At 34.1% G+C, this 25,420-nt stretch overlaps 1 protein-coding gene and 2 long non-coding RNA genes across 3 annotated transcripts in view; all 3 read left to right on the forward strand.

Moving 5' to 3' along the window:
• Window positions 1-3,899: 3,899 nt before the first annotated feature.
• LOC136985278 (uncharacterized) lies at window positions 3,900-8,717 on the forward strand. Its single transcript, XR_010882318.1, has 4 exons — window positions 3,900-3,974; window positions 8,118-8,186; window positions 8,282-8,368; window positions 8,445-8,717. It is a non-coding gene; the product is annotated as an uncharacterized lncRNA (long non-coding RNA).
• LOC136985277 (uncharacterized) lies at window positions 5,535-6,487 on the forward strand. The gene is made up of 2 exons (XR_010882317.1): window positions 5,535-5,862; window positions 6,240-6,487. It is a non-coding gene; the product is annotated as an uncharacterized lncRNA (long non-coding RNA).
• Window positions 8,718-15,704: 6,987 nt separating the features above from the next.
• Window positions 15,705-25,420, forward strand: part of LOC136985276 (general transcription factor 3C polypeptide 4-like) — a 28,872-nt gene continuing 19,156 nt past the window's right edge. Inside the window, exons 1-7 of the mRNA XM_067282524.1 lie at window positions 15,705-15,846; window positions 17,366-17,498; window positions 17,567-17,684; window positions 18,754-18,968; window positions 20,872-21,001; window positions 23,736-23,815; window positions 24,126-24,274. Coding sequence (XP_067138625.1) covers window positions 15,844-15,846; window positions 17,366-17,498; window positions 17,567-17,684; window positions 18,754-18,968; window positions 20,872-21,001; window positions 23,736-23,815; window positions 24,126-24,274 — 828 coding nt within the window. The 5' untranslated portion in view covers window positions 15,705-15,843. The remainder of the gene's footprint in view (window positions 15,847-17,365; window positions 17,499-17,566; window positions 17,685-18,753; window positions 18,969-20,871; window positions 21,002-23,735; window positions 23,816-24,125; window positions 24,275-25,420) is intronic.

Genomic DNA, 25,420 nt, shown 5'->3' on the forward strand with positions numbered 1-25,420 from the left:
CGCCGTGGCTCTGTACGTAAATTGCTTTTTCATTTACGTGGTGGCTTTCATCGACATAAACTTGCTTCTGACAATTATCATTTCGGCTGTATGTTTAGTCTTATTTTTCCTGATTTTTCTACTTTCCTTTGCTTTGTCTCGTTTAACTTCTCAGGTAAGCGCTATCTTCATTTCCGAAATAAAAAATTAATTAAAAAATAGAAAATACGTTTCTCGTGTCGATAATTTTCCTTTTTAAATTATTGTAGTTAAATGGCCATTACGCATTTCTTTTACGATTTATTGTTTTGTTATTTAGTTTTCGCGTCCCAAATAATCGAATGAGGGGAACTTGCAATACGAAACAGTAATAAGGAGCAAAAATTTCATTATTGTAATACTGTAAACTGAATTGAAACAAACGCGAAACATCGATTTTTCTTTTTATCCTTCTCTATTTCTGTCTCGGTGTCCAATTATAACCTCGTCCACTATTTAATTTAAAGTGTTCCCGCTGTGTCGAGACTAGAGGAGCCTTCCTTAGCCCCTTTCCTGTCTCGGTCGAAACATCTTGACATGTCGGGTTTTGTTTAATCTCAGGATCGAGAATTCTTGATGCCGTTTGCTTCGTTCTGAATTTTTTCAAGCTTAGGAAGAGCTTCGAGGAATTGAACGTTTTTTGCTCACTCTTACAATGATTCGACTTTCTCTCGTCAAAAATGGATTCTCTCATCGATTCGGTAATTTTTTCCAAATTATAATTATTTAAGACATAATCATCTCCTGATTCTCATCGTAGCCACTTTGTGAATGAATGAATGTGGGTCTAAATCACACGAATAATGTGACCCACATCTCCTCGGACACGATTTTCTTCGGGCATGCCATATGATATTGTTAACGTTGGTCGACGTCCTTCTTTCATACAAAATATTTTTGAAAGAATATTTCTTAATGGTTAGAGTGTACAGATGAGTCAAAGTAAGGCAAAGCTTCCTGCCCCGTTAAAGACCTTGCCGAATTCGTGTCGGGCTTCCTAAAGAAAAGTTCCTCTTCAGCTTAGTTCACACTGAGCGCAATTCACTGGAGAAAGCGAAAAACAGAGCGAATGACACACGTCAGACAGGACTTCGTTTCCAGTGAATTTTACTATTTCGCGAATGTGTGAACAAACTTTTAGTGCCATAGGGCAGAAAGAGCTAACTTAAAACAATAAAAAAATAGAGACACTTAAGTTTTCCGGCAACATTTAAAACTCTGAGAGCTTATAATGAGACAGTGATCATACGAATAGCTGCCGCCATGTGTTTTTCCAAACTGCTTATTTAGCCGCAGCCGTATTCTATACTCAGTTGGGGAAGTGGAAATAATCTGGATCTCATTTAAATGGAAATTCTGACAGAAAATAAATGTGGTTTTTGATTTTTTAAAATTCTGCCGGAAAACTTAAGCAACTCGTTGCTGGAGTCTTTTATTATCGCGTTTGTTAATTTCTAATTTTCCTGTTGTATCGCAATGAATACCTTTTTCAATCGCTCCTATAATATACTTTACAATGCAGAGTCTGAAAATAATTATAGAAATAATTGATAGAATATAAATCAAATTATTTTTAATTTCTTCCATTTCAGTTGTACAATAGCTTCATAGAAATCAGGAGATTTTCTTCTGTCGACATGAAAATTGAAAGCAAACTTAAGGTTGACATCACTCGAAATACTTGATTAATTATTAAATTTGCCTTTTAACTGTAAACAATTTGATTAATAAACTTGTTTAATTAGTTTCTAGATTTCATGAAGAGATTCGGAAAAGCCCCGATTGGCCTTTCTGTCGGAGGATTCTTCTTCGTCAAGAAAAACTTTGTCATGAGGGTGAGTACCTCCTTCTGGTGTATTCTGTTAAACCCGAATTTAGTTTTCCACTGACGATGTGTGCGATGCGATTAAGAGTTTTCCAAGTATATAAATTGCAATTATAAAGTTCTAGCATATGCATTTAATATTCTATGTTCTTTTACTTATAAACACTGGCTTTAATAAAATACTTTCTTATTTTACAGGTGTTAAGTGGTTTTTATTCTATTCTGTCCACATTAGTGAAGCTAGGCAACGAGGAAAAGAGTGGATGCATCTCGACAGAAAGCAACAGAACCAATTCTTTCGGCATATTGTCAGTTTTGGATAATTAAAAACATAATATATCGTAACAGATTTTACTAGCTACTCTCGAGGATTACTTACCTAAGATAAGATTTTGGCAGTTACTACAGAATTATCTCGGTTAATTTGTGAAAGTACTTTACATATTTCGCAGTTAACATGAAGTTGACTTAACTCTATAAAATTTCCATCGTTGGAAACGAACCGATTTCCGCCACTACACCTATTTTTTCCGATCAAAAAGGAGTTAAGAAAGTTAAATCGAAAGGTTTCTATCCAGCTTACGAGAATGTATTTCAAGAATGGTTCCTTGATAAAACAGAAGAGCTCGTAAATGAAATTAGTTCTATATCATTGTCATTTCTGCTATTTTATAATAGTTAAAAATATAAACATATTTCTAATAAAATATGATACCAGATGGTGTTACCAAATGTTTCTGGAAAGGTTAAGAAACTAATTGCTGGATTTTTTGTGTCAGGTGTTTTGAAGTCCTCTAATTCCGGTACATGCTAGTACGATACAAAGTCTGCATGTACGACTGACAGAATTTGAGAAAGGCCGCATCATTTGGCCGAGGAAGCAAGATGGCCGTTTCGCCGAGTTGTTTGCCATCTGGGCATTCGATCTGATTGTGAAGACATATTGGGACAGTAAATACGTGAGAAGCCACATACAGTCAAACCTGTTTTTATGCAGTGGATAGGGACGGCATAAAAAACGCATAAAAAATCGCACGAAACTTCACGAGTGGCTATAAAAAATAGTTTTCGCAACACAATTAAAAAAATATTTTTATGCGGTCAATAGGGGCCGCATAAAAAAAGTCTCGCATAGAAAATAACTCAAAACCGTACGAAATAGAATTTATTGACAACAGATGTCAGCACTTGACTGCATCGTCTGGTCTATCGTCTGTTTTACATATTTTTGTCTAGGTGGTGTTTTGTTGACTTAAAAAATAAATTATTTCATTTTTCGCATATTCATGCAATAATATTACTATAATAAGTTCATTTATGCTATAATAAGTTTATTTAGCTATAATAAGTCAACGTGAGACATAACAAATCGCACGAGACTAGTCGCCAACTATACCGCACAAATAAAAAATCGCACAAAAAAACCGCACAAATAAAAAATCGCACAAAACACCGCACAAATAAAAAATCGCATAAAAAAAGACCGCATAAAAACCGGTTTGACTGTATATATTAACACTCCAGACATAAAAAGGACGAGGAGAGACGACCGTTTGACAATGAGACAATTACGAACAGCTGTGATGGCGTCTTTGTCCACTATCCAGACAGATGGAAGCCTGGCTACAGAACCTGTCTTTTCTCGTACCGTCAGCACCCTAACGACGTCGGTTTCGTTTGACGTAGCGCTATGATAGAGAAACGTGGACTGCTACAAACTGGCAGCACGTAGTCTTTATCTTTAGCGACGAATCGACGTTTCTATATTGTTGTTTCTATATATAGAAACAACAGTTCCAGAACATTCTACCATTGCTTCATTTCAGTCGAATTCAACTCAAATCTACTTAATTTATATCTTCGAACGTCCTAACTCTAACAAAATTAATTCTACCTCGTCTCTGAAGGGATGAATGAAAGGCTACAGACAAAATGCAGAATGGTCCGTCGAGATCTGTCTACAGAACGACCGATGCGAAAACCCGAAATTCTGTCAAAAAATTTAAACTTTTAACATTAAATTGACGCAACAATAAAATTTCGACGATTGTTATTTGTTTTCTTCAAATGCGATTCAGTGAATTGTTTCAAGTATTTTCTGAGTTTTGTTCTAGTTGCAGCGATTATTTGGGTAAGTTTAGTTTCTGATCTTTCTCAATTCAGGTCTTATTTAATATTGTTAATCGGAAAATCACAATTAGCAGCGATAATTTGCCGAATACGAATATTTCGATAACAATTGATCAATCGTTGTGTGCTGTCGATCATCTTTCTCGTCAGTTCGAGTCATTCGCGTGCATCCGTTTGATGTGGGTATATAAGTAGAGTAGCAAAACGGAGTTTCATCACACATTTCATTGGAAATAGACACATCAGTAATGCCTGACAATATGAAAAAATATATTTGTGTGCAGTTGCTCTCATCACTTCAAAAGTGGCCATTTGGAAAAGTCATAGTCAACAGACCTGCTACAAACTGGTTCAGGAAATTCAAGGATGGAGAAGGCTCTGGAAGGTCATTTTTACACCATACTTTCTCTGTTATATATAACAGAGCCGAGAAAGTAAAAATTCTAAATTTATGCCTCGTCGCGCACTTAATTCGTCAAAAAAAGAAGAAAAAAAGCCAAATAAGAAACACCGCCAATGTTTTTCAAAGGGTTAACGTTTAATGTCAAAGTATGAATTACAATTTTATTTTCTAACGTACAATCGCAATGAGAAAATCAATCGTTCTTCGTCTGCGGTAAACATTCCGTTCAATTTTCTGCAATTTTTGCTCATTATTTACACTAGAATAAAATTAATTGTGGATATCTTGCAGTATTAATGTTGCCAACTTCATAAAAACTTTCTGAGTGGTGCGACTATAACTTTTATAACAGAAATTTGCTTGTCGTGTTTCTACGTAATAAGATATTTGTGCCAAAGTTATCAGCTACTGAGTTACTGTCAGCAGCTGCTAAAATTACTTTAAAAAACAAAATAATTATAATTTCTGTAGAGGCGAAAAGACCCGCTAAAACATAAAAGGGGCTCGGTTTGGCTTCGTGCAAACTATCGAAGACTCTGAAGTTCTACCGAGTGGAAATTAAAGAAGTTGAGGCCGATGTTTTAAACGCGGAAACGTGTACGTCGGACGTTCAGTGCCGCTTTCCTGTAAGCCTAGAAGTTTGGCGATGGCCTTTCGAAAGTCAGTGGAATCGTGCTCGACATTCCAAACACCATTATCAAACTTTCAGGCTTACAGGAAAGCGGCGCCGAACGTCCGACGTACACGTTTTCGCGTTTAAAACTTCGGCCTTAACCTCGCTATTCTTTTCGAGAGGACTTTCTATGAAAAAAGTCACCTGTACTTACATGTCTGACAGGTGAAGAAAACGCGGAAAACTCGACGTTTCTAGCCGTTGGTGAGGCGCAAACCCGCGACTCAGTTACCAGTGTTCAGTGTTTTTGCCTCGGCCACTGGTGGGGGATTTGAATTGGTTTTATTCGTATATAGCAATATGACACAAGGCGATCTTTCGAAAGAGAATACCTCTCGAAAGGTATTTTATAGGAAACTGGCCTCTATTTAGGTGTGGCTAATGTGAAGAAAATCCGCAAAATTCTTGTGGCCAGCTCGTTAGCGACCCACAGCCAGCTTTCAGTGGTTAATGCATTCGGTTACATTACTCGATGGAAAGTAATAATTGCGTAGGAATCTTATTATGATATTAAAAATCGTAATTTATTTGCAACTGTTTTCGAAACAGCAGGGCAGAATAATAATAACAATAAAATCCATCGTAAATAAAACAATAATTATGAACTATTTATTGTTGTAAACAGCTGTGACTAAAGTTGTACGTTTATTCTATTTTTCAAACTCTTACTAACAGATTCTCATAACATTTTATTGTACAGATCGAAAGTATAAAACGGATAACTTTACAGTAAATTATCCAACTTTATCAGCGCAATACAATTGAATATTTGCATGGATCTTTACCTAGTTCTTCTGACAGGCGTTATTATTGGTAAGAATTTATCCTTCTAAAATTACGAGAAAATCTAGTTTTAGTATTATTACGTGCAAAATTTATATATAAATTAAATTAATATACAATATACACTCAAATTAATTAAATATGAGGCGTAATTGATAAATATCCTTAACACTGGGATAGTATATAAATTTTAAGATTGCAGGAATAAGGGATACGTCAACTCAACACATGAATGATATGCTAATGGGGAGTGCCTCCTCGGAGAACTTTTAATGATCATTAAATAAATCGGCATTAATTATCGAAAGATTTGAGTAATTGTGAACATTTAATCTGACTTTTGTAAAAGTATTTTAGAAATTATTGTACGATTCGATATCAAATTTCATCTTTGATTTTCTCTTTAGGATCTTTGATAGGGAGAGGATCGGCAGATAGTATGATCCGAATTAATTCTTCAGCTTGTGAGAACGGATCCACTACCGAAGAAAAGAATGCAGCCTGTTATGAAGATTGTAAAAAGGAAGTTTCTCCTGGCTATTTACTTAGATATGGTTTCTGTAATAATAATCAATGTATTTGTAATATCTATCAGTTTACTCCGTAAACATAACTGTAATTCGAAATGAAACAATATAAAAATTTAAAATAATAATTGTAATAATTATTTCTTTAATTAAAATTTAATTCTCGATTAATTCTGGTCGTAACGTCGGGTGGACACGACGGTTAAGGCGTCAGATTACCTGCAAAATCGAATCCTGACGAGCGAGTGAGGATGCCCAGGAATTTTTGGGGTGTTCTGTTTTGGGATAAGTTGGGTCTCACCTCTCCTATCTGGCCACCCATAGCCAAGCCTATGATAGGTAAATTAAAGGCGCCCTTAATGCCCACAAGACAGAGAAATCTTTAAACGCTGGTGGTCGATTATGGTTTCGCACCCGATAAACAGGCTGGCCGTGTGGAGTTTTAATTATTTCACGAGTCTAACACCTAAATAAGACCAATTTCCCATAAAATATCTTTCTCTTGGCAATTCTTCCACATGTTGCGTTATCTCAATCCACGTTTATTATTTGAATATGTGAATAGTATATCATTATTATATAAGAATATTGTCGCCAAATGTGAATTTTGTTGTTACAGCCGTTTTATTAATAAATTGCAGACAGATGAAAAAAATCTTCCTCGAAATGCACAGGACAAACTTCTATGTTATTATCAGGTCTTTTATCTTTTTCAGTACATTCATGCTATTCAGAATACAATCGTTTATCATTAGAGAGAATCTTAGCAAAAGAAAAGCAAGTGACTGATTAACACATTCAAAAATATACTGAAAGTAAAGGTAATCATATATTAATATTCACAACAAAATTATATTTCATAAAATGTAAATTATACTTGCATTTAATAGAGATTCTTCGCGGAAAAAGAAGAAATTCTTGCTTCTGATTCCAATATTCGTTTTAGCAACATATAAAGATAGCTGTAACTGAATACATTTATTTTAGTTCAGATTATTAATAATTGAATGTAAAATATAAGTAAATAAACAACAACTAACCCGTTATACATTAAAGTAAGACACCAACCAATGCCGAATTATCGGGCTAGAAACGGCTATAGCAATATCAGTAATTTTAAGATAATTTGGTACTAGTGTTAGGCGTTAGGCGCCATCTCTTGCTAAATTTAATAATTATAATTTAAATTAAACAATTTTAAATAAATTTAGGCCTAACTGGAAGAAACCTGGTTTTTTTCTTCATTAGTTGCATAGCTACTAATGCTGTAATAATTATGCACACGTCTACGGAAGAGAAATATGTATTTTATATTCATTTGGTATTATTACATATTGCTCTGATCTTACTTTGCGCAGCTGCTTCGATAATACCGATTAAAGTATACCTAGGTAACCCCAATGGCGGCGCTTCTGTTAGGTTAGGTTAGATTAGATTAACTATATTTTTAGTAGACGTTTCCTTTTTCTTCTTCTTTTGTTCAATAACTACCGTGAATCAATAACTAGTGACGTTTAGCACAAGGCGCCCTGCCGGCGGCTCCCCTCCGGGAGGTAAGTCGGGAGCACGAACAGTCGGTAGCCCGGCCATAGCGCCGCCATTGGGGTTACCTAGGTATACTTTGACCATAATACCTACATCGGTAAGCAGTTTTTAGGTGTAAAAAGTTTATTAAAGTACCATTTGGTGTTTGTATAGTATTTTCGAAGTTTAAAAATAATTAAAATCAGTTATAAGATTCTATTTTACTGTTATCAGTCTAGGAAATGTCTGGAAGAGTCGAGGTACTTTGACTCTCTGAATTTACCATTCATCGAAAAAATGCGGGTGAGGAACAATTCAACATAGAATTTTACTTTATTTGACAGTATTATTAAGTACTGATTAAATCTGAAGCACCGAATAATTCTTTTTATTTACAGCCTCTGCGCTTTCTCAAGACATTGGAATGGAAACACCTGGGAGTAGAAGTTCTGGATTTCATAATAACTAAGGGATTTGCTTTCAGGGTAAAATGTTTTTTCTGGTATTATCATACGAAATGTCTAAAAGAAACAAAAATTGTTAAACATATTCGAATTTCAGGTAATGAAAACAACTTTTAATTTCTTCGGAACTCTAAAAACTCTTAACGGTTTCGAACAGACCGACGTCTGTCTTTCTGCCAATGGCACCGATAAATTGAATTTAATAATTCAAAATCTGACTTAGAATGAAACCTTTACTGAACAGCAAACACTTCGTAACTGGAAGATCCGAAGTAAATTATATCGATTTGAAAATTGTATAATATGGTTCCATTTTGCGTAATCCGTTGCCATAATCCATAATCCGCCACGGTTTTATGATTACGAATTGTCCGTTGCCCCATTCGAAGACATTTCGTGATTTTTGAATGAAATGCAAACACCTTCGGCTTATTTTCTGCTAGAAAAGACAAATGTTACGTAACGCTTTTTAAAATCCAATTATTAACAACTCGAAATGCGACGTTAATAATTTTGCTGTACATTCCATTAGTTTGCAAAACGGTAATAATAAAGGTACGAAATAATAATGTTAATGAGTAAATGCAATAAGTAAAATAGGTTTCGTTTTCATACGTCACTCGCACCGGAAGACAAAGAACGGGATGATTCTGTTTAGGAAATGTCGTACGTTAAAGTAATTAACGAGAAACGACCAAAATAGAATAAACGGTAATGAAGCTATCCAACAGCTGTTTTTACGTTACGATACATTTCAATACAATATCAAAAAGGAACATGAATACTTACAAAGAGTTCTACAGCCTTAATTCGTCACTATTATAAAGTATCATCTACAATAATCGGTTTTGAAAGAAATAGTTGGAAAAATATGTATATAACGTTATGCATTTTTATCTTTGGTAGTTCTAAGCTTGCTAACTTTATCTATTAGAAACATATTTTAAGTACAAAGCTACTGACTACACCCACGTATCCAGAAACACGGTAGATATTGTAAAAAGTAGACGTCTTTGGTAGTCAGTTACTTGGAATTGTATTACAAATATATAGATTAATATGATTTTTTTGTATATATCAATGTTATTGTTTCGGAGAAATAAAACAAATTAGTTATTGTTTATGTGTAGCTTCATGTGCCGGCAACGTCTGTAAAGTAACGTCTGACCAGTGCCGCATTAAGCCTTTGTCAGGCCCTAGACATAATTTAAACTGGTGCCCCCATTTAAATGAGTTGATTCTACAGAAATCATAATGTCACTTAAAATTTTTTAAATAATAGAATACAAACACTAATAGAATAATATTAGTATTGATAGTTCTTGCCCAACATGAAAGACAAGGTGCCAGGTTACCAGTACCCAAGGTATCAGCGTTACCAGATTTGGCTACCTCTTTGTAGTTTGGCGTCAAAAATTATCATTTGGCTCATTGGCTACTTTTGTACTACATAAATTTCAACTTTTTATATTAAATTTATCGTGGAAAATACAATATATCTGTTTTTAATGTATTAAATTGTTTTTTTAGTCTACTTTCTAATGTGGGATGTAGGAATTTTTTTTATCTATTATTATTCCTTTCTTCTTTTCTTCTCAATGTACAGTACGTGTTAGTTTAATAAAAGAATTTATTAGTCAACTTTCAAATTAAATGACTGTAGTTTTATAAATACTTTGAATTATTAGCAAATTAATGTTAAGAATTTTGCATAGGAAAATTACAGTTTATGCATGTATTTTGAGTCTCGCGATGTTACTTTTGGATCAGTTTACAGGTCTGCTTCCAGCCTGTAAATTGGACGAAAACGTTGTTTTGTGATTCTGCTGAAAAAGTACGAATTGCGTCTTTATTATTATCATTATTATTATTATTATTTTATCGTCAAATCTCAGGTTATTTGTTCAAAAAATATTTCTTTGAGTTGGCTACTTTTCGGCTACTACTTAGAAAACTATTAATAGAAAAGCTAAAATCATCTGGCAGTGCTGCTTGTAGCTGTTAGGCCAGGAACACACATGCCTAAAACTGTATGGTAGAAAACTGAATCAGAAATCACCTTTCCGTTCGGTTTCCGTTTTACGTTTTTATACCAGAACACGCATACGTAAAAATCCTGGCCAAATAGGAAACACCACTGCCCCTAACAGTACTAATTTTATTAATATTTTCCTCTCATATATCTATCCCTTTGTACCTTCCATTTTTTCCCTACTTCCTCGGCTATAAAATAGAAAATTTAAATTAATAGACTTGTGTTCCAAATCCGAATTAACAACGTTTGATACTAGGTCTATATATCGATTGGGTTAATGTTACCTGTGGTGCCAAAATGGCGGCTCGTCTCTGATTCAAAGAAACAGACGAAAGAAAACAGTGGAGACGCACGTTCTAACCTAACCTAACCTATTCTGATAATTTGGTTGGTAATAATTATGGTAATTTATTAGAATAGGTTAGGTTAGGTTAGAACGTGCGTCTCCACTGTTTTCTTTCTTCTGTTTCCTCGAATCAGAGACGAGCCGCCATTTTGGCACCATAGGTAACATTAACCATCGATTATACTAAACCTAGACCGTACCAGTTGTAGGGTTAATTTAAGCTTTTGTTTTCACTGTTCTAATTGCAAATTTTCTTTTTTACAGAATGAAGAGGTTGGTGCAGTTTGGAGACAGTTCCGGAAAAGGAAGGCGGTGGCTCCGGCGGGAGGGTGTTCGCTGAGAGGGAGGGAGCTCGACGAGCGAGAGGCAGCGGGTGAAGAAGACCTTCCCCAAATGCGCGTGGCGTGGCATCCTCCCGTAATCGGGATTATGCCACACTACACTCTGAGTCCGTCGCACTTGGCAGAGGTCTTCGGGGGTCATCCACCCACAGACTTTATTGTGCAGGATGTAGGTCAGGTCCTTCGCTCTCCTCATGACACTGTTCGGAAAAAAAGGCTGTCTGATAAAGGTAATAATGTTGACCTTAGATAATAAATGAATGAACTTCTGGTTTTCTCACTGTCTTTGTGTTTTCTAGGAATATTTAGGAGGCAGAAAAATGTCCCTTCCTGAAGAGCACGAAGTGGCCATTTATCGTACAAGCGAATATTTTCCGAAATCTCCGATGATAAACGACTGTTTCATTTCATTTTTTAATACATCTTATTCTCGTATCGTAATTTACTGTTTTTCTGTTTATAGACATGCCGAAGATATTTTTCGATCAGACACACACACACACACAGACACAACATCACTGTACGCGAAGATATCACCGTTTAACGTTAACTGGAATTCTCGCACTCACACAATCAAACGCCTCGTTCTGTGTAATTTGACCAAACGCCAATTTTAAAAATGAAAACGCTTTAAATTGGCGGCCGAAGGGGCTCTGGTATTCACACTTTGCATGGATTAAATGGAATTTCAGACATTAGCATCAATGACCGTTTTGTGATAAATTTGTTTGTTAACACTCTAAGAGTGACACTAAACGATTTCATTACACGACAATGTACTGTATTTTACAGATGTTGAAGTTAATTCTTTTGAATCCGTTTAGTAAAAAATACAAGAAAACACAAGAAATTTTTCTTTAACTATTTGTTAAAGAAAAATATTTCTTCTTTAACACAATCTACGAAATAATTTGTTAATTTGGATATAACGTCCAGAAAATATAGAAAGAAATGTTAAACAGTCGCGAACACGAAGATAACTTCGCCATTGTAGAAAGGATCGTACACACCTATTGGACAATTAACGCACATACGCGTACCTCTTATCGTAATGTGCAATAAATGTTTTCACCTTTAAAAATCTCAAAAATGATAACGAATATTAAGTAATTTATTTATTAAGTGTATAAAACAATTTCTGAAATTTTATACGTAGTGATTTGCATAATACCTTGCCCCGTTACTCTACTATTTATCTGTGAGTTTCGCTTCTGTTTTCGTTGTTAAATTCAAGTTTTATTTTATGAGTTTGTGCATTTAAAATATTTTAACTATGTTTTTTTGGCGTGACCTTATCATTTCACTGTTGAAAGTGTGTTACGTTGTCTTATTTATCGAATGTTCTCTGGAAAACAAAGTAAGCACTGTAGTCTATTATCGCGATAAAATGAATGTTGTCTATTAATTTAAATATTTAAGAATCAAACCAGGAAAGTCACTTCAGTAATGAACTTAATTTGCTTCTACTTTAATACTGAAAAGAATAAATTGCACTACTACATTTATAGTGTGTGTGATTTTTCATTACGATCCATCTTTATAAATGTTGTAATACGTTGTGAATTGTTGTCCATTTGTTCCCCAGAACAGTAAAAATAACATTATTTCCAGTTATTGATCGGCACGTCTCTCAACTTGTTGTGTATTTCCATGATTTTAACAATCAAGTACATTTATCCAACTATAAATACATTCGAAACGTTCAGATTTCTTCTCTGGATTACGTTAGTGACGATAATTCGGTGGATTTCGAAAACAATCAGTAGTCTGAAGTAAGTGTTTTGTCCGTTAATTACAAATATTTCTTTTTAAATATTTATATAAACTCTACATGAAAAATATATGTTTTTTGTAGTTTAGAACAAAGATATTCAACGTGGAGGGAGGGAATTGGAACAGACTTTTCGACTACTGTTTGATACTCGTCGAATATGTTATCTATGCCGTCATCTTAACGTGCGTAGATGTTTACGTACAGAATTACTTCAAATAAGAGGATAACGTAACAGAATAGAACCCTTTTTTATATTGTAATATACAGAGGGTGTTGCACAAGATTCATTAATCGACAGTCTTCTTGTATTCAGAAGATATTTTACTTTCGGTATTTATGAAACTTTTAATTTGGGTAAAATTTTACTCGTATTATTGAAGAATTTTAGGTGTTTGTGTAATGACTTTTTACTCTTTGTAAACTCTCTTAATCGTGGCCGAATTATGTTTGTATGTTTTGCATATTGCTATAATCCATATTTTAATCAATTTTCTAATGTAGACAAGTCAATTTTTTTGTGATCTTGAAATTTCGTTTATTTTATAATTTTCTTTTTTAATTTCTAACTTCATCCCAAACTATTATTTATAAAATTTAATGTTTTAAATTAAAGAACTTCAGTTGAAAGATTTTTGTAATAAGAAAACAAAGCTGAAATCTGTCGAATTAATCTCTCTGCATCCATTAAAAGCTGTGGTGAGCTGGATTTGTGGGAAATGACCACCAATTTCTAGTGTCAGAGCTAATGGTGTTATGTCGAGATAAGATATGACGTATAATATTTCCACACAACTCGAATGATGGTGTGATGTTTCCGTGTTCATCGATCCCACTTCTGAAATTTAATTTCGTTAGCAGGGAGCAGCCATGATAGAGGATTATCGCTGGACTCTGAAAAGTGAAAACAGTAAATATACAGTGCAGTACAACGGACTCTTATGTTTGTTGTATATATTTCCCTACATACTGGAATATACCTGTGACATCTAAACCTTACGCGACAGAGTATTTTCGTGGTCATTTTCGAATACAGTTCACCCGTTTCTATGCAAGACAACTTCGGTCCGGAGGCAAGAAATAGTTTAATTTCTAACGCTAGGAAAGAAATTAAAAATTTACACATTAACGAAATTCACGAAGGAAATTTAAAAGTTTCGTTTCAAACATCAACATCGAATGACATTTTGTATTTAGGGGAGTGTCGTACAGTACCAATAGCTACTATATTTTTGCTACTAGAGCTTGGTAGCAGCCGAGGCAGCAAGCATTCTAAGAGCATAAGCAGAAGAATATCCGAAAACATCTTTCGTTCCATTGAACAGTTATCACAAACAATATGCTTTTCCATTCTTCTGCCTGGCTAACTGCACTTTGAATTCCATAACTATCGAAATAAAAAGACATTTCCTTTTCGGTTCAAAATATATCGCGATTCAATGGGTTTATGGGTTTGTTTTTCGTCTGAATTAACAATTGACTTTTTCAACAACGATAGGCAGATTATCCGATGGAAAAACACCACCAAAAGACTGATTTATTTCTAAATCACTTACTACAAGTCTCTATAAAGTAGTAATATTTTAAAAATGAACAATCCACATAATTTGGTAAACAAACTATTTAACAAGTAATACACAGGAGTAGATATTGGCCTGTAAAGACCAGTTTTTAATCTGTATCTTTGACTTTTTTTTGCTGCTATGAGTGTGCTCTACAGCTCTGATAAGGGTCCAGCCGTCTCATTCGAAGCTTGAATTGTACACTGAATTGAAGTAGATAAAAGGTAAACTATATTTTTATTGTAAATATTTAATGGGTTCCACATTTTTTCGGAGAAGTCAACACTTTTAGAAAAGAATGGTTGCTCGGGTGTTTTCTTCGTGTGGGTCTACGACGTTCCATTTGAAATTTCACACAAATACCTGGTCTACTTGTTCTTAAACGAGGCTACAAGAAGTTCACTAATATTTTACTGACGATGATAATTTCTTGATGGATTTAAACCACCGATTCAAAAGACTTTACTCAAATTACACAAGATACACTCAACTCTTGGTATTCGCCGGGGTTAGGTTTTTTTTCAAAATCTTGTGAAAACCAAATAAGGATTACTATGGAGAAAATTGAGTTTGGTTTCCTCGAACATTTCAAAGATAAACGTTAATTGTAAAATAAAATATTGCAAATTTTCTAATATAAAACGTTTAAATTACTTCTAAAAAGCAATGAATAATTTTACTAAATAAAACAGAAGAAAACAAAAATTTCGAGTGAGAGACTGAAAATTCGGCAGAAAAATATTGAGATTAAAAGAATTTAAAAAGGAAAGTTTACATTTTCTGTAGAATAACTTTTATGAAAATATTTGAAATTATACAGCATATTATAAAAGTAACGAACAATATAAAGCTACAATATAAACATGGAATATAAGACAAATTTGCCGTTCGAGAAACAAACGGTAGCAAAATTTGTTTGTAATAAATTAATTGACAGTGGTGTATTTACACCGATTGCGTTCCGTCACGTGATTCAGTGACGTCGCGACCGACTGTAAATTATGCTTGTCGAGCTTCTTGACGTCACGAAGTAGCGACATCTCGTGGTAAAAAACAGAACTACGGCTACGGAATCGTTCCGTAATTAGATACCAGTTAAACGAATCGATAACGCGAGTGAGAATAACGACGACGTCGTTCTCGTTTAAAGAAAATTTTACAAATAATTTATTTTATTATTTTTTTCGAAAATGGGACGATAGGTCAATAAACGTTGAGAATCTATGGTCTAAAAAATCGGAGCGTAGTTCTTCGTAGTCTCGCCGGGAGCGCAGGAGTCGAGCGTTCTCGGGACGCTTCCGCTTCCGGTAGGAGAGCCGGAGAGATGGAGTGTCGGACGCTTCATTCCGTTTCCTTCACCGGATCGGTCTGTCATCCCGGCTGCGTCGACTAGTCCGACGACAACAAATTAGTGGTGTGCGTGGAAAAAGGTGTCTATATCATGGTAGGTCCGGTCTCTTACTTCGTAACGTCGCCCACCCTCTATAACTCGGTGTAAATAAACCCGTCGAAAGGTCGCGAGCGTTTCGTCGTCGCCATTTAAAACCTTCATATTTTCCACGTCTGTGCCGTTTAGTCCGGAGACTAAACGAAAACTATCGCGTTGTCTGGTCCAGATTTATCCGTTTAATAATAATAACTGAATGGTGTCTGTATAAGACTTATGCCACTTTTGCGCCATCTGGTGTTTGACCGGACGGGTAAAATCCGAGAGACGAATAGCGGCGCTTTGCGATACTAGAGACGTTTTGCCACGCGCGAATGCCGGAAGTCTCCGCTATGCAGATTACCCGCATCTGCGAAGTGCAGGCAGAGCTACTTGAACGGATGCACCTCTTTGCCGGGTCCGGTGCCTTTTGATTGGCTTTCGAACGAGATCCGTGGCAATGACTTGTCTGTTCCGGCATCTCCGGATCCGTACTGCCGACGGCCGTCTCCGAATTGTTCGTTAATCTTCGTGGGTTTGCCGCTTAATTGGAAATCTGCGCCGCCTTGTCGGCCGGTATTAGATTTTGGCTTCGACCGCCTCGGTGTTAAATCCGCGGGTTGCGGAATCGTCGACTCGTCCGATCGACTTGTTTGGGTAAAAGTTAAAAATCCTGACGGACGCCTTTCTTCGTATTAAAAGATCTTGTCTTCCTTTCTGGGTTTAGTGCGGATGGAAAAAATACTATCTTAAGATGTTAAATGATCGACGAATTCGTAGCTCGATCCGTTCCTTGACGTGTGCTGCAAAAGATCTCCGTTCGAAGAACCTGCCTAGAACTGTATTCGGATCAGCAGAGAAGGCGTGGACTTTGCCACGCTTCCCATCTTTTGAATGTTAGTGAAGAGTCTAATGTGGTGTTTGAAACAAAAAATTCTTTACAAAAATTGATCAAAAAATTAAAAAGATTTTAAAATTTCCAGACTGAATCGTCAATTTATTAACCAAAATTTTGACGAATACGGCCGAATTCGGAATACGATGATAATTTTGTGGAGAATTCCTTTTTAAAAATAGGAAATATTTTGTTCTTACGTTGATTGTTCGGAGAAGTTCTTTGACTAATTAATGTGTCAAATTGGGAATAAAATTATAAAATTCTATTGGAATACCTTCTACTTCGGAAGCCTTATTACCCGTCGTCTTTTCGAATGCATTCCCCATCTCATGCGTGTTGCAATCTGGAAATGGGTCCCGCTGGGAATTATTTACTTTCATACGTGGCCGATGCTAATTATTTGTAAGTGTTTCCTCGTCAATTGTAAAATGATGCAACTTAATTAGCTAATAGTAGTGCGTGTTATATTTTAATGCAATACAAAATTTAATTATATCGCTTAATAGTAAATGATTTTTTTTATTTATATTATTGTTATCGTACAGTTTTGTGTTAAATAGTCATCCCTGGCATTCGACAAGCCTTCCGGAGCCTCACCTTGTTATGAATAAATAAAATGAAATTTTGTTTGTGTTGCAGAGTGCAAATCATGTACCGTTCGAATCCGACTGTCCCTTGGCATTTCACCAGCAGGGAATTTCCATTCTTCAGGAGACATTGAACTTTGATGTTAAAGTGAACAGAGCATTGCTGCATTCAAAATTATCCATGGGTAGTTATTTTTAAAATAATTTTAAAAATAAAATGAATTGGCAATTTTCTTATTTTCTTTTTTTGTAGAGGACGAACATTCGATGATGCTGGATCACACGCTTAGCCCCTTGACTGCCAACGCGTCTCTCTTTCTCACCTTCAAGACCGCCCGTTGGTCGCCCGTCGGCATTGTCGACGAAGGTCGGTAAGTAACGAATAAAAATTATTTTGCATTCGTTAAGATATAACTAGAAATTCTGTAGAAGCTTCGCAAACTGTTACGGAAGATTCTTGATCGAATTGACTTTCAAACCTAATATAATTTAATTTTTTAACAAAGTATCCATAGGATCATGTAAAAACATACGGTGACACTAAACTTTATTTCATGGTAAATGTCTCTAAAAAATGTAAAATCATTAAAAGCATTATCAGAACTTTTCTTTCTTTCAATTGTATTTGTTTCTATCATTAACTTCTGGTATATGCCAATTAAACTCAATGTACTTATTGGTATTCTGTAAATAAAAGTACTTATTGTTACTTTTAAGCTGTCTGTGTATTTTATCTTTATATCTATGAGTTTATTAGCTAAATATGGGAATATTTGGTAAAGTTACTGGCAACATTTATTTTTGTTTATCTCATCTTTTGCGCAAAAGAGAGATGATAAATTCTAGTCCATTTAAAAAGACAAAATTTCTTTTTTATCCATTTAACCTCCATTGAAAAGATTGTGGATTATTTAAGTGAAACCCTAAATTTTCTCCTCTCTTTACCCAAAAATGAGTGAATACAGCTCAAATTTCTAACTTTTTTCTTCTTTTGTCCATTTGTTTGTTTGTGTAATTTCAGTTTTATGTACCGTATTTTCCGACGTATAAGACGACTTTTTAACCCAGGAAAATCTTCTCAAAAGTTGGGAGTCGTCTTATACGTTGGGAAGTACGGTACTTGTAACCTGGATAAAGGGTACTTTGTATAGAAAAAGTTTAAAACACACCTTTTGATTTCCAGCAGTAAATTTTAATATAATAATAATGTTTTTAACCTATTCATAGGTTCTCCTCAGTTAGGACTAATGAATAGAATACATAAAGTAGCATTTAATGCACTACTTATCAGAGAGCTACTGCATTAATTAACACAACATATTACTAAGATTAAAAATTATATGATATTTAGATTTTTTGTATTGTATCAAGTAAGTTATCTTAGATAAATGTAATTATTCTATGAAGTAACTAAAATGCTTTTTTAAAACAATTTTTCAGTTGTATTTTAGCAGTTTTAACCATGGACCACCGATTAATATTGTACAGAGAAGTCGGAAATAAGTGGACGTGTTTGATAGATTTATCGACAAAATTTTATAATCAACATAAAGAAATTTGGGAGAAAGATAAACAAGAAGAAAATGCAGAGACCAGAGACATATCGTTCATGTTCCAACAGATGAAGGAAAGGACGTATAAACTTGCTGCCATAAGTATGTCACTTAATTGATTTAAAACTTTTACAACAATGAACATTCTTAAATATGATTTACTATAAGATATATGTGGAGCGTCCAGAAAATAAAGAATGTTTGCGTGTACCGCTCTGACCAGGTAAATTATCTTTATCAATTTAAAGTCAATTTCTTCTCTGATGTGTTAGCTTAGCATATGTAGAGTTTCGATAACAGCAAGCCTATTGTTACTTTTTTTGTCAAGGATTAAAATGTATACAAAAATCAAAACCCCACTAAGTGTTATTTGGTTTCTAAACAGGAAGAAAGTTCATCATATAGAAATTCATAAAGAAATCATGGAAGTGTATGGTGACCACATTATGAACAAATCAAGTGTGAGAAAATAGTGTTTAATGTTTAATCAAGGAAGATAATAGCGAGGTTGAAGCCGAAATTTTAAATTCAAAACTGTGTTTGTCGGATGTTCGGCCCCGTTTTCCTGTAAGCCTAGAAGTTTGACAGTGGTGTTTGGAAAGTCAGTTGAATCATGCTTGACATTCCAAACGCCATTGTCAAACTTCGAGGCTTACAGGAAAGCGGCGGTAAACGTCTGCCGTACACGTTTTCGCATTTAAAACTTTGGCCTCAACCTCGCTAATGCGTGACCTCACTCTACTGCAGTCACTCAAGCTATGCTTCAGAAATTTTGCTGTTTTTGACCATTCACCATACTGTCCTGACCTGGCTCTCAGTGACTTTCACCTCTTTCCCAAGCTGAAAGCGTTTTTGGGTGAATTTGAAACATTTTAGAACAGACGAAAGTCTACGACAAAGGAATAGAAAAACTAGTGTTGCATTACGACAGGTGTTTTAATTGTAATGTTGACTATGTAGGAAAGGTCTTGTACTAATTACTTAATAAAACTTTATTCCTATCATTACTGTTTTTTTCCTTTTTCACAGCCAAACCTTCTTTATTTTCTGGATGCCCCTCATACATATATGAGTTGCTGGGGAACATAATGATAAGCGTCATTTCCATCTATTGCTATTGCAATCATCCTGGTGTGTCATTTGGTTCTTTCTCAATTATGCCATTATGAAAATAGATTGATTACAAAACACTTTCAGTAAAAGATTGATTTTAGAATATATTTATTCAGATTTATGGTTCAATCACAAGTTTATTTTTGCTGTATTCTAAAATTTCCATTTTGGCATTTATCATGTTGTTCCCCTGTTATTTTATCATACAAGTTGCTAGATAACACCTTCAGAAAGGCTAGTAGATTGGGAAACAAGTAACTAATGTATAAATGCAACAATACATTTTACAGCTGATTGTGTAATAAAAAGGACCTAGTCAATCCTACCATAGTCTCAGGAGTATATGAAATACCCTTCACTCTAGGTCTAGAAAACTGACTCAGCAAATACATAGGGCACACATCCCAAAATCTTTCCACCAGGCTCAGGAAGCATCAATACAATGTACACAAAGAGAAAGGCGCCACATCGCTGGCTATTACAGCGACTGTTCCTGAGAATGTACCACACTTCAAGGATGCTAAACTAATAAAACTATTATGGATGTTAGTGTGTATTTGGGGGGCACAATTTTTTTCGCCCTCTTTGAAGCTTTAATAACTTGTGGTTTTGCATATTAAGGGGATCAATGCTATTAAATTTTGGTGGTTAAAGGTTGAGGTGGTGGGAAGATAGTGGGGGGGTCTTATAGATTCACCAATAATATTAAAAGTTTATAATTAATAATATTGCTAATATCCCTAATGCTCAGTCAGGAAAACTTATTTTGATACAGTTGACTGAACAATTTTATTTTTACATAATATGACCACTTATAAAAACACAGTACACTTATTTGTTTATGATGCAAATAACCGAATATATAAGTTCTAACATGTAAAATTAATTTCAGCCATGACGTGGACTCAGAAATTTAGTTCCGTTGCCGCTTCTACCAGCGATGAAAATATAACATTTTGCTTTTTGATCGTTGCAATGAAAAGTGGTCATATAATATTTTGGAAAGTAGTAAGTGTTGAAATGTAAGTAAATTTTTTCATATTGCATGAACACTTTATTTATTCTATATTTAATACTTACAGTTGGCTACATTTTGATGACAATAAAAGATGCCGCCTCAAAAAAATATCCATATTAAAATTACAAGAACAGAGAAAAAGTAATAACAACAATAAACTGTATAAGAATACAATAGGGTGAAGGTTATGTGACAAACAAAAACCATCATAAAAAGTATCTTACAGCAGAATAAATAATATATTTATAAAAGTAATTGGATAAACACTTAGTATAGTGTTTATCCAATTTTAATAATAAATTTCTTAACTGGAATAAATTAAATTTAAAAGAGTTCCTAGCCTGTTCCAGCAAAATTTTAAAATTTTTCTAACGCTTTCGGCTATCTAAGCAGCCATAATCACGATTGAATATGCAATAGATTCTATTCCATGTTCGATCCCGATTATAGCTGTTACGGCATCATTGTCAAACAGCTTGACAATCATGCTGCAATGTGCCACACCTGATTGCCAAGTTCTTTAATAATTTATTAATGTGTAGATTAAATAAAAATTAACTATCAAAAATCAAACCAGGGTCATTTATAAAATCAATACATTTGATATCAATATTATCAACGGATATGGAACTGAATTGGGAGATCTCAATAAAGAAAAACATAAAACTGTTGTTTTATGTTTACAGTGGAACCTGTTTAACTTGAACTCACGTTAACTCAAAGTCATTTTCTTTCCTCGATTGTCCAGCATAGGGATTTACATGTTAAGTCAAACTGGTTAACTGGAATGAGGTTTTGATACAGTATTTTCATAAACTTTCCAGAAAATTTTAATTTTCTGTTAAATAAAATAGTTAACATTCATCTATCAAATAAACTAATTAGAAATTTTCTATATTTTCGTTTGGACGAGGGTTGTGAATTAGACATAACCATTCTGCCGATTTATTTTTTCGACATTGATTTGATTTTTTTGGTTTGTTTGTATTAAAAAATGATAATTTGGTGAAAGCTGCATGTTTCCTTTTCAATAGTCTTGTTCCCCACAGATTGGAAAACACTGATTTAAGCAATCTATTTTCATAGGGTCAACATCAAACTCTGTACTTAAAGGTAACCAGAAGACTAAATGGAATAACAGAGTTGTAGACTTGTATTATGTCAATATCTGAAGTGTAATCAAAAAGTTGCACACACCATAACAAATATGTGCATGACTTTTTTATCACCCTGCGTATAATATATGTAGATCTGACCTCAGAATTCTTTACAATAAAATATTGAGTCTGCAGTAGAGTAATTATAGCAGATAAATTAGTAATATCACAATGGTAAAAACTATATGTCTACTCTAATAACCTTAAATAGTTTCGCAAAGTATAGTTAGCCACAAATGTTTTCGGTCCCCTAGGACCTTCTTCAGGTGGGATCTGAGTAGAGAGTGACCCTATGTTCTAAACTCCTGATACAGATGCATTCCAACCCTCGCTCCAGATGTGTACTATAAACAAACATTGCTGCGCATGCGCTGGCGGCTATAACGTATACTTTGCTTTGCGAAGCTATTTAAGGTTATTAGAGTAGACATATTTATTATTGCTTTGTTTCTTAAGATGGATTTTATTGGTAAAAACTATACTATATTAAACTATATATGTATTATCTTTGAAAATACTTGTAAATATATTTGTTTTTCAATTTAATATTTTCTTTATTTCATTTCCTTTAATGCAGAAAAGAGTTTCTTTTTACTCGTATTGAATTATTTTGATGTGTCTTAATTTATATTACATTTTAATTGGTGGTGTCGTATGACAAGCATACTGCTTGGATTTTATATTAACTGACATACTTCAAGCCCTATCATATTTAATTAAAACACTTCCTGCCGAGAATAGAACGATTGGTTGGAAGGTGCATTCATTATCTTTATACTGTTCTAATCTAGTTTAAAACCTTCAATAACCATTAATCTTGCAGTGATGAAACGGAATAAGAGATCATTCAGAAGTGCGTGTGTTCTATTTAACTTGATCTCTGACTCTGTTTCATCACTTAATCTACAAGGTGTGGTAAGTCTGTGCTATCAGCCAAATTTGGGCTACATCACAAAGGTCTTGGCCTCACAATGTTCTGAATGATATATGATATGAATGATATGTTCTGAATGATATGTTTTGATAATGTAATTTAGAATTTTTTTTCTATTTAGTACCCACCAGAAAATGGTGCACTTTTTCCAACTTCCTAAATGCTAAACAAAGCTGGCATTTTATTAGATGGCTCATTACTTCAGTCGCTGACCTTCCTGCATGAAACCAAAATGTTGACCACTGTCTTCCCAGACTGGAGTCAACAATTTTAGTCTTCTTTTGATGTTCCTGTTCCATATGGCCGGACGGCCAAGTGGCCAAGGTGGCAGCCTACCACTCTGGGAAACCCAGGATTGAATCTGGACAGATTGAAAAAGCCCCAGGAATTTTTTAGGTGGTGGTCTGCCTGGATGTCTGGCCCCATCCCACACCACCTGGCTGTTCCATCGTGGGCCTGGCCGAACCCATAATGGGCTTGCTAAAAGAGACCTTCTTAGTGCCCACAGTGCAAAAACAGTTTAAAAAAAATCCTGTTTCATATTAAAAGAAATTCATAGCATCAAATTTATGTTAATAATAATGTTTCAAATAATTTAAACAATCCTTTATTATTAGTTTTTAATATACATTTAAATATATTTGCAGGATAGAAGTGGCTGCAGAATGGGACAGCAAACTTGGTTATATAAGCAGTCTCTGTTGGCAGCAGACACACCACAATTCAGGTATTTTGTAGTTTTTATTGTATAGTGGGGAATTTAATGGCTGCTAGTAATACTGAAGCATCAGGTTCTGATTAAAGAGACCCCCATTTTAATTTATCTTTTATAAATTACATAAATCATATAGTTTATTTTACTATATTTTTACCACTATACATGAAGTCGTTTTTAATTATAATTTCCTCTGAAAGAAAAAAAATTGTATCATGATATAAAGAACTTTTGAAATTTCTTACAATAGTATAGCTGAACAAATATGTTATTTCTTACTTTCCGTGTTTCACAGTAATGTTTTTTCCTCTGTTAATTTTAGGACTTTTAATTCTTGGTGCAAACAGTGGCCGCATCGTGCTTTTGCCTGTTTGGATAACTGCCGAAGGCGGAGAACTACAATTTGGAGAAAATGTTACTATTTGGAAAGATGAAGATTTAATTTCTGTCAATCAAATAGTAGTAATGAAAGTAAGTATTATTTTTTTAATTTCATATTTATTTTTAATATCCAGAATGATTCAAAAGTAACTTTATAACTTTGTCTAATTTTTGAATAAGTATTAGTTAATATTTTAAAACATAATACTGTAACATAATGAAGTTTTATTTGTTTCCATTGTAATACTTTATAGCATCATTAGTGGGCTACAGTTGAAAACATTATGACAGATTTCTCTTCTGCATTGAGAATTTGTTATATGTGATGGTTTGAAGAAACCAAATTGAAAACACAAGAAAAGATATTGTATAGTCCCAAGGATTACTTCTATATTTAATAATAATGACATTACAAACAATTGATATAATTTATGTAATTATGTAAATATTTTCTAATTTCCGAATTTTCACCACGGAACTCCAGAGTGATTTTTTTCAGTGTTTAAGTACAACTGTGACCTGACTGATATCGTGAAAATTTTCGGTGTCTAGTTGGCCCTGGATCTTACGATAAAAGGTCTGCATCGGGTGTATTAAGCACGTGTTGTTAATGCCATATCATCAGTCAAAGTTTAATGAAGAATTGTATTTATCTTCAAGTTGTATACCATCTGTTTCTGGCTGAATTTTAAAAAAGGATAAAAGACTCAAATTGACCCAAAATTGTTTGTACGGTCATTATTATTTAAACAAGATAAGGTAGTTTAACATGAAATATAATAAAGTTCTCCAGTAAACCATCTACTTTTTAGTAATGTAGAAATGTTTTGGAGACTAAATGTTGCATGCACTGTTATAAATAAACTAGAGAAATAGAAAATTATGTATAACTGCAATAAAACTGAAAAATCAGAGGCAAGTTTACCATAAGTCATATATAAACCAATCTAATATTCATCCAGAGAATGGTGTGCTCAACCAAGTATATGTTAAGATGTTTATGTCTAAAGTCCTATAAATTTTTCATTATATAAGTTATTACAAATACAGTAGAGCGTCGATAAGTGGAACGTCGGTAAGTGGAATGGCCGGAAAGTGGAACGATTTTCAGTCGGACTGTGTCGTGCTGAATCGAATGTTTTTGATACTAAATTTACTTCTAAAGTATAATTTTCATGTTTTTTTTATTCTTTAATATATTTATTTTGTTTGTACAAAATGCAGAAATAATTTTTA

This window comes from Centruroides vittatus, unplaced genomic scaffold (genome assembly GCF_030686945.1).
Source record: "Centruroides vittatus isolate TY-2023 unplaced genomic scaffold, ASM3068694v2 contig_957, whole genome shotgun sequence".
Lineage (NCBI taxonomy): Eukaryota > Metazoa > Arthropoda > Arachnida > Scorpiones > Buthidae > Centruroides > Centruroides vittatus.